At 39.8% G+C, this 10,560-nt stretch overlaps 1 protein-coding gene across 2 annotated transcripts; it reads right to left on the bottom strand.

Moving 5' to 3' along the window:
- Window positions 1-148: 148 nt before the first annotated feature.
- On the bottom strand, window positions 149-10,552 carry fabp3 (fatty acid binding protein 3, muscle and heart). Of its 2 annotated transcripts, XM_020606809.1 has the most exons (7): window positions 10,467-10,552; window positions 9,198-9,296; window positions 6,533-6,600; window positions 3,458-3,550; window positions 1,825-1,997; window positions 513-614; window positions 149-427 (listed from the first exon to the last, which is right to left on the bottom strand). In XM_020606809.1, the coding sequence occupies exons 4-7, from the start codon at window positions 3,528-3,530 to the stop codon at window positions 374-376; spliced, it is 402 nt and encodes a 133-aa protein (XP_020462465.1). In that variant the 5' UTR covers window positions 3,531-3,550; window positions 6,533-6,600; window positions 9,198-9,296; window positions 10,467-10,552; the 3' UTR covers window positions 149-373. The 2 variants fall into 2 exon arrangements, with proteins under 2 accessions (XP_020462465.1, XP_020462464.1); XM_020606808.1 differs by lacking the exons at window positions 6,533-6,600; window positions 9,198-9,296; window positions 10,467-10,552 and having other exon boundaries at window positions 3,458-3,666.
- Between the last annotated feature and the right edge of the window lie 8 nt (window positions 10,553-10,560).

Here is a 10,560-nt window from a genome sequence, read left to right as displayed (position 1 = left end):
ACTTGGAACAATTTAATTTATCAGTTGAACCAACAGTTCAAACACTCTTATTTTTCAGGTCTCATTTCAAACACTTTGCCAAGTTTATCATAGGCAACATGTGTAGTACATTTTCAGAAAAAAAAATGCAGACCTGGGATTTTAGAGATAAGCAAACAACAACAGGTCATTAGAATTTATTCAGCATTTCTTATAGTAGAAGGAACAACTGTAAAGAGAAGGATAGGGAGGAAGGGGAGACCACAGTAAGCAGTAACATTAATACTGAATATGAGTATAAAGACACTCGGAAACAGCCATGCATGAGGGAGTTTCCTCGGTCCGAACTGAAGGAGGTTTGGGCGCAGGGGTTGTTGCAGGGACTCGATAAGTTTTACTCAGCCTTCACATAGTAACGTTTAGAAATAACGTTTCCAATTGTAAGTGTCTGTGGGTGAGACAGAAAGAAAGTTAAAATACAACAAACTCACACATCCACATGTTAAATGTACACACTTTGTGTGAACACTGACCAGTGTGAGAGTGTTGCCATCGACCTCCCTGACCAGACTGGTCTCTTTGCCGTCCCACCTCTGTATGTGCACCATCTTCCCATCTTCTATTGTGACAATGGACTGCAGGCAACAGAGAGACAAACGCATGTAGTTATTATACCTCAGTGTAAAGCAGATACAAGACACATCATCCCATGAATGAGTGTGTGGGCCATTGATGGAGCGTAACTATGCACGTTCACTCATTTTGATGTAGGTGTGCACTGTGTAAGTTTCTGTTTTACGATCATTTATACTTCTAGTTCGCTACTTTTCTAAGGCAAATACTGTAGATTTGCCATCGCTACATTAAATGTATAAACATACTGTATGTAATGTTTCACATTTAGAAGTAGTTACTGCAAAATCATGCAAAGTCAGTCAACTGACTCAGTAATGTCACTTATATCCTACTGTAATATCTACTGAATGTTTGCTAACAGCCACCGTAAGCTACTGATCACCGCAAGTCAGGCTGTAGCAGCAACACCCATGAACGTATTTAGCTGAGTAAGGGGTTTTAATCATGTTGATTCCGCTTTTATAGGGCAGCGTTTCATTTTCTCTTTTAAAACCCACATATTATCATTTTAAAGCACCAGTAACAATGATATATAACAATCTAACATTCACAGGGGTAAATGTTGGCAAAATGTCTTCCTGTAGTCACTGTACATCTGCTCTGCATATTTTGTGTATACAGTTTTAAATCAGACTAAGAAATTATGAGCCACAATGAGCCAGAAACAAGAATTTGTCTAGTTTGTGGCTTATTTCAATCAAGTGAATCTTAATATGCTCCATTTTTTTATTATCTGCACCCTCTTTGTCACAGAGTCTCCATCTTGAAATGTGACCTGTTCACTCTCCTCAATTCTTAGCACCGGGTTGGGTACTCCCAACAGCCCAAAGATATTCAGGTCAGGTTGACTGGCAACTAATTGCCTGTAGGTGTGAATGTGTGGTTGTCCCTATGTGTCAGCCCTGTGATAGCTTGTCAACCTTTCCAGGGTGTACCCTGCCTCTTGCCAAATGTGAGCTGGGACTGTCTCAGCACCCTGCAACCCTCTACTGAATAAGCAGTATTGATAATAGATGGATATACTTATGGAAATCTCGTCATTTTTAAAGTGCACAACGAGTTTTATACAGAGACTGGTTGTTAAAAGTCTTCATCTCAAAACGAACCACTTAAGCTTGAACTCTTTATCCAAAATAATCATTTAAAGGTTTAAACTGAGGCATTCAACCTCAGCCTCCTGTCTGAAGAAGCTGATCATTGGCCTCTCACCTTAACCTTCCTGTCGTCAGCAGTGGTCTCGTCAAACTCCTTTTCCAACTCGAAGGAGATCTCTGTGTTCTTGAAAGTGCTCTGGGTCTTTACCGTCACCTTTTCACCATCCACTGCGATAATAGTGGTGGGCTTTGTCATGCAGCCCAATTTACGTGTACCCAAGCCCACACCTGTAAAAAAAACAAAAAAACAAAACAAAATGGTGGTCAGACAATGAGCTGGGAGGGTGATACGGTATAAAAATATTGCCTTGATAATAAAACATTCACAAACATGGCTAGATGAATGCCAGCAGTAAATCTCTCCATAATTAATATTACCAGAGTCTGTATATTAAGTAGAAAATGTTTATAAATGTTTCAAGCAGTAGCTACGGATCTGCCCTCTGGGTTGTCTTGATCTGATGCAAGCTCTAATCTCTATTTGTCTACTGTCCTAAACTGCAGCATGTTCTTCAAACACTGGCAGGTCCCATTGACCTAATTGCTTGTCTCTACTTGTATGTGTGCAAATGATTACTTGCTTTTCTTTTAGGGTGCAGGCGTGTGTGTGTGTGAAACTGTTTGAGGGCTCAAGAAACTTATTTTCATTGGTTAACAGTGACACACACACCCTTTGATTCCAAAGCAGAAAATTTATACTTTTCCAGGCTGCAAATCTGGTTCATCTCTGAGAGCTGAAACTGCTACTTTCAGTACAACAAAAAGTCACTTTGTGTGTGTGTGTGTGTGTGTGTGTGCCTCATTGATCAAATGGATTAGGGCTAGAGGCTGCAGGGTCTGCGGTTTCTACGGGGACCAGAACAGACAGGTCGATGGCAGTATGGCTCTGGAGGTCACTGGGCAGGAATCACTCGACCCCACACCCACTCACACACACAAAGTCAAACAGTTGAGTGTCATTCTTCACAGTTGTAAAAGTCAGAGCACCTGCCCCCACCGTGTATACACACACTAAAACTGTGTGTATGTGTGTGTGTGTGAGAGAGAGAGAGAGATATTTTGAAGCCCATGTTATCTGTACATTCCCCATCCCATTAGCTCCTTGGTGCTGGGACCATCTTAATATTCAACTCCTCCTGTTGCCTCAAACAATGAACAGCTTTCAGCAGAGGTCACCCACATTATGCTTACGTGTGTGTGCTAATGTGCTACTGTGTGTGAGTGCATATTCCAGTTGCTTACCATTACATTTCTCACAGTGGGTTGGGTTTTCCTTTCTCCACTAAAAGAGGACCCCTCCCTCTTCATTCCCAGCACACAAGCCATGCGCTCAACCACTCTTCCTCTTTTTCCTATACTTCTGGTTCCCATCTTCTCTCGCGTTTTCTTTCTTTCTCTGTTCTTCATCCTATTTCAGCCCTATTTTTCTTCTACTCCTTTTTTCATTCTCCATCTTGGTTCCTCCCTTATTTGCCCCTTCATTGTCTTCTTCTGCCTTTATACCTTTGTTTCCCATGCCTTGCATAAACAACCGCTTAAACAGTTCACAAACATTCTAAAACATTCATCTTTCCTCAGCCCCATTTTCACGTGCTCACATGCAGCAATGGCAGCATTGCATCCTCTTGTTACACACGCATGCGCACACACTCACATACATCTACAATCCATACCAAATGCACACTTACCCAGCTCTTTCATGTATTCATCAAATTTTTCGCTTTCCTTGAGGTTCCATGTACCAACGAAGGCCTCAACCATGTCTGCAGTGGTGTGGAGGACTGAGGGTTTGAAAGACAGAGAGAGAATGTGAGGCGGCAAAGTGAGGCAGCGCAGAATGAAAGAAGTGGGGGGAGAACGAGAGACAGTGTAGTCAGCACCACAGGCTGTGCTGCAATCCTACTGGCTGGATTTATACCGGCTGTTCTTGATGTCATCAAGCAGTGCATGCAGTGCAGGGGAGGGGTGACGGGGGATGGAGACAAAGGCAGAGAGAGAGACATGCAATTTACTTGTTTCTGCAGAAATCACTACCATGCAAAGTATATCTGAATGTGTATTAGACTTTTTTTGAATGATCTGTTTGTATCAATTCTCAATAGTATTCTGTGTGGTGCACTAATGTAGTTGTAGAGCATAGTCTAGTGTACAGGTATGTGGTAGGGGGTTGATAGATTTTCTTTTTACAGGGGGCATTGAAGGTTGAACAGAACACCATGATACAGTAGTAGTTCTCTCTGCCCCTTTTCCTGCCTCACTAGGTTTCCTCTGCCTCTGGTTTTGTGCTTGTTTAACTTTTACTGACAAGAATATGGCATGCCAGAGCACAGAGGGTGACCAAAAACACACTTGGAAGCACACAAGTGCACTTGCACACTATGGCAGAGTGAGCTGTAGTCATAAGTGTGAAGATAAGGGTGTTGGAAGGTGAGTGCATGACTGCAGTGCTTACTTTGCGCACACACACACATGGAATGTTGTTTTTGATATTTAGGAGAACATTTACACTGACTTGCTATGATTCCCTGGAGACATATATTGAGTCTGAAAATGCCATCAGGACTATTTACTCCTGTTTGCCAGGCCACTGTTAGTCACATCTGTTGAAACCACACCCAGACATGTGTGTCAACCTTACTCCTGATAAACTAGATTAGCTAGAGGTTTTAAGTGTTGCACCCTTATAAATACTAAACATATTTTTTCCACAACTTTTACTTTGGTTGTAATTATTTAGTTGTACATATTTAATGTTATAGAGAAATACTTAGCGGTGCATTAACTAAGATGCCCTCCATGACAGTCTGTTGCCTACAGTGCTTGTGTTATTCCTTATTCTCTATTTCGTGTTGTCAAAATATCGTTTGTACATTATCATTAGCGTGCAGTCACAAACACAAATGTGCACACAACAAACTTCTCATTGGGAATTTTTAGAGTGAGCTGTCTCTCTGCTAGATGAAAGTCTCCTTTCTGCAAATGAGCTCTAAAAGTTGTGCAAAAACAAACATATATGAAAACACCCTGTCTCGCACACACACACTTATTGCTCTGAAACAGAAAAGGCTAGGATTCTGGAAAAAAGTCAGTGGTAAAGGCTGTTACATCACATGTTACACACCCATTTCCACTGCCCCTGGAATCCAGTGGCCCCTGTCTATTACTCTGTCTAAAATGGCGTGTGTGTGACTGAACAAACCTGTGGCATCCATGGGTGTGACATTTGACATAAAGTGGTGTGACAGAAACACGGAACAAGAGTGAGAGAGGAGGCGAAAGGTCAAAATCATTTGCATCTGGGCTAGAATACATTCCCAGGGTCAGGCTGTAGCTGTGTAAGTTTGTTTCAACATGTTTGTTTGATCTGATGCAATTCTGTGATAGATTGCTTTGGGGTGCCACAATGATCATAGCTCAGATTAAGTCTGATGTCCTCCAGCAGTTTCAGGCAAGAAAGTCCTTGCACATTTATATAACACTTGTATACAGGAGGATTTAGCTAAGCCATGCTACCAGTATGTAGCAGGACATTTGTATTAGCAGTTACATACATGAGAAACAGTTGTATCCTGTTTGTGCAGAATGTAGTTGCCTCACCTTGTTGACCAATGGTGTGATTATAACCACTATACTGTCCACATAAACCCTGCACAGCTTGTATTTGACCTTAACTCACAGGATGGTAGCCAAACAGGAATCTGTAAGTATGTGTGAACAAATGTACACTAAGCTGACCTCAGTAGGAAGCTGAAGAGGGTTGAATCCCTGAACAGCTGATGTACACTGAGAAAGCCATAAAGTGAGCAATGTTAATATTTCTTCCAGCTTTCTTAGGGCTTTTGTGCATATCTGTTTGGCGGTAAACAATACAACTAAATAAACATCTGGACATCACCACTCCCTTCTCTAACACACACTCATTCATTCATTCAGCAGCCTCTCTCTCTACTTCTCTGGTGGCAAATAATATGCACTCTTTGTCACTCATTAAATAACAAGGCTGAAAGTAAACTACAATGAAGGGGCGAAAGCTTGAACATCCTGATGACTGCATGACTCAGATGAATGAATGAATAGTACACTATTAAATGTATGTACTGGGCACCGCTTTTTAATAAGGCAGAGTAAATAAGCTGCAACTATTAATGTACTATGACTCATTTTAAGTTTATTCAAAGATAATTAAAAGGAGTTACCTGAACCTAGTTAGTCATTTTATAAGTTCTCAAAATGTAAAACTAACACAAGTTGACTAAACTACAAAAAAGTTGAGTTAACTTACATTAGGTTGAATTGACCACTCAGTCACACAGACAGTTATTACACACAAATCTGCTTCTTTTACATTGCTCAGTTTTACAAGTCTGTTCATGATTTGATGAAAAATGGACAGCTGCAGCTGCTGAAGGCATTTTGTTTCAGAGTTGAGACACAGACAAAGCTATTTCCAGAGACTGTTTAAGTGTCAGGGGTAAAAACTGGATTCAGTATAACCATGATTTAATATGTATTAAAGACACACAAGTATCCACCATCAAACTACAAAAAAGGAGAGTATCAGTTTTAATTCTTAAACAATGCATGTTGGAAGTCTACTAATATTTTGTTTCTTTAAAAACAAAGAATTTAAGTGACCTCTCAGCAAATCACAACATCTCAACTTAGAACAACCAATAAATAAAATGCCATTTATTGTAACAGTGGTTTCTGGCACACACTGAATAACTGCAGCATACTATTTGTAGGTGTGTGTTTTGTGTTACCTCTGCAGATGGGCCACGGACAGTATTCCTCATTTTGTTCTGTAAATCCACTTGGGAGCCAGCAACAACTTGAGAAAGAGAGAAAAAGGGAAAATGTCAGTCAAGGACACTGCATTCAATTTGTCAGATTTCCCTCCCTCCTCTTAAGAATTTCTGTGGTACAGAAAGTTGTTAGAATCAAACTGTGTCCTACCACTGCCTGCTGTTTAGAGACTTTCCAACCTAATCTCAAAATATACATCTGCAATGATGTAATGGTAACCTACATTGACTCATGTTTGTCTAGGTGGGTTGTTCTCCTAGGGAACCAGGTGGTGCATCTCCTCTCTGGCTGCAAGGAACTAATGTAGATGTACTTACCCCCTCTGCTGGACAAACACTGGTAGTGCACCATTAGTATATCTGCCTCCTCACAGGGCCTTGTTCTTCACATGTGACTTGTCTAACTATTTCAGGCTAAAAATCATCCTGTTACTTCCCGTGTGGCTCATGGAAAGCAGTGTGAAGATATTTTTTTTAAATCCTGGATGAAGTTATCTTGTGTTCACTTTTAAATAAGTGCAAAATAATTAAATCAATGTATTGTCTGATTGCTGACAACATCATTGCATTTATGTAGCAGTAACACCAAAATCTGCTTCACATTCATGTCTATATGAAATGGGGTGAGACACATTCACTTCCAGTCGCAAAATGACAACTCAAATTAACCTGTTCAACCTTCAACTCGTGAAACCGGTTAGAGTTTTGATCCCCACAGCTTGGTAGTAGATTCTGCGGGAAGTGAAGTCTGTTTACCCATAGATGTGCGTTTCCCTTTACCTTAACCTGAACCTAACCTTCACCCTAAACCCTCCAGTTTTGTGTTGCTTAACATGACCCCAACCTTAAGGTGTAGTCAGACCAAACTTTGCCTGGTGAAAGTTACTCACTTAATTGGTATAACCAAAGGCAGGAGGGAACCAAAAATAACACTGGTAGGGTTGTAAGCATAACCTGCAAGAGCTATCATGGCTTGTGGTCTAAACAACAATTGTCCATCAAGTTTAAAGATACATTTCACTCTGTAACTTTTGTCAGTGTCAGCTTATGGTGTCAGTTTGATTAGACTCACTAGACCCTCTAGGGGCTCAAAGGAATTTAGTCAGAGAACCTTTAAAGTCTTATTTATTCAGCATTTGTTTCTGTTTGTTTCCAGCATAATGTCACAAGAAGGAAAGCTACTTTAATTCACCAATAATATAATTGAAAGGTCCCTGGTTCAATTCCTGCCAGGGACCACTGTTTCATGTCACCCCATCTCTTTCTCCCCTGGTTTCCTCAGCTCTCCACTATCGCTGTGTTAAAGATGTTTAAAAATGTTTAAGAGTAACACAAGAAAAACACCTTAAATAAAATAAATATAGGGGAAATAAGAAATAAATGATTATGGAATAAGAATTGTCTGCTCTTTAGTTTTCAGTTTTCAAAACACACCCACTATTAAGTCTCAGTGGTGGGCCTAGGATAAGGATCCGGAACAGGAGCTCTTGCTTCCTGATCCAATATTAACAGTATCCTTGGAGACAGAGCCATGAGGGGCAGTGTAATAAAAGATCACGTTGACACTGTGGTTGTGTTAGTGAGTGTTTTTCTGTGTGTGCGCAGCAGAACACTGGATTCCATTAGTGAAACTGTGGTAACTCTTGGTGAGACTGACAGCTCCTCTCCTCCCTGTGTCACCACAACTTTCACTCAGTCATTGTGATATAAAAGGTTTAGTGCAAGTATTCTGGGCTTTCCCCCTCCCCTTTCTCTTTATCTTTTCACTATCTCTTGAACTGCAATAACATAGGAACAGGTTTTAACAAGGGCAATAGCCACCACTGACAACACACTAGTGAGTTATGCCCTCTAAGTTTTTGCAGGTTTTAATCCTTAAGGGGGAGTTTGCTTTTTACACACAAATGGGCTTTGTTGTGGGTTTGTAAGGCTTATTCATTTTCAAGTAATTTTTGGATAGTGAAAGTAGAGATCTGTCAGGAAATAAACAGAGAAGAAGGGCAATGAAATGAAAATACCCCAGTGTTTGAAAATCTTTTTAGCCTACGGGCACTTAAAATGAAACATGTACTCACAACCCCTCATCACTGGTTGCATAGTCTACCCGTTATATCCAGAGGGTCCAAGGGCTGATTTTTTCCTGCATTTATAAGAATCAGTCATTTCTCCAGAGTCCTGAAGAACAGTTGCCCAGTAATTTACAAAAATAAAGCAAAGACTAGATGAGTCTATGTAGTAGAACTTGTACTTTCCTTTACCATTAATCATATGAAGGCCCTCAATGTATCTTGCAACCCCTTTTGGACCTCACATTCCTGCAGACTCATTTGTTGCACTAAAATTTGACTGTTCATAAATTTAAACTGGAATTACCGCCTCTGCCAACCAGTCAAGTTTAATTTTACATGCATGTCTGTCCAGACTCGTATGATATATGTAGCAAACACTTTGAAAGAATTTAATAAATGATATTAAGTGTATTTAATTTGTAGAAATTCTTTTAAGGCATTCATCAAGATACCTCGTACACAAGATTGGGACAGACATGAGTTCACAGTGGCCTTTAACCTTTGATCTTTGGCCACCAAAATCTAATAAAAGAGCCTTTAGCATTTATACATACCTGTCGATGTGCAGAGGGGTTTGAAACAGACGTCAGTCCAGTGGAATGCAAACAGCAGCCCGTGGGCCAGATGAAGTCCTGCAACAAAACACTGGCTCCCTGGATGAAAGTTTTTCCATTCAAAAGTTAGGTCAAAACCGTTACATGATTTCTCATCAATCTGCTGGAGGTAACAATGTAAATACAAGATTCATGTAAGTCCAAATAACTATGAAGACCTAGTACCATTCAATTATAATAAGCAGTGATTTGATGGTGTCATTTCTGTCACCAATAGGTGACAGAAGCAAAATAATAATAATTTAAACGGCAAAAAGAACAGAAGGTTGTCTGTAAATGATGCAGGCCACTATTGTTCATTGTGTATTGTGTGTAGTCTCAAAGTGCAACACATAACATATACAGTATCCTCATACCAGATATTATCACCAAATGATTAACATAAGCATGTAAATGTTAGTCCTGACATATGAATGGGAAACAAACTATGACTTCAAACACAATCAAGCAAAAGTTTAATGTATAGTATTGCGCTTAAATACAGAAGGTTGTCTGTAAATGATGCAGGCCACTATTGTTCATTGTGTATTGTGTGTAGTCTCAAAGTGCAACACATAACATATACAGTATCCTCATACCAGATATTATCACCAAATGATTAACATAAGCATGTAAATGTTAGTCCTCACATATGAATGGGAAACAAACTATCTATGACTTCAAACACAATCAAGCAAAGGTTTAATGTATAGTATTGTATGTATGTATAAATATTTTAACAATTACAGCAGTGATATTACAAACCAGTTTCTCCACTTCACCTAGCCCAATTGCTCACACCTGCTTACTAATTAAACAAACAAACAAAAGTCAAACAATTTAGACAATTTTACAAACATCTATTTCTGTATTAGGGAAGTGGGTTGTGTTGGGAAGTTTGGACTTAGGATTTTTAAAATCGTAGCATCGGCCTTGTTTTTACACCTTCCACCCAAACTCATCCCAGTTAACGTTAAATATTGTAGTTGTTTTACTGTTTTTGGCCACATACACGGACAAAAATGTTCATTCGGTAGGCCTACACGATAGCCTAGCCATTTTTTAAACGGAACCTTTTCACAGTATCAATAACAAATTGGCCTTATCTTGGGTTAAGCTGGGTTAAGGTACGCGTGTGACATATGGCCTATCAAATCGCTATAGCCGCTAAATCAGTCACAGGTGTGTTGTTGTGTAAGAGCAGCAATGTTAATGTAGAGGTGTGCTTACCTCTATTCACTTCTCTGAAAACTTTCACAACAAACTCCCTCGCACATAAACTCGTTTTTCATTAGCGTCAAAACTCACAAAATGAAACCAAACA

The sequence above is a fragment of the Monopterus albus genome, unplaced genomic scaffold (genome assembly GCF_001952655.1).
Source record: "Monopterus albus unplaced genomic scaffold, M_albus_1.0 scaffold82.1, whole genome shotgun sequence".
Classification (NCBI taxonomy): Eukaryota; Metazoa; Chordata; class Actinopteri; order Synbranchiformes; family Synbranchidae; genus Monopterus; species Monopterus albus.
This window is presented reverse-complemented; position numbering and strand designations above follow the sequence as displayed.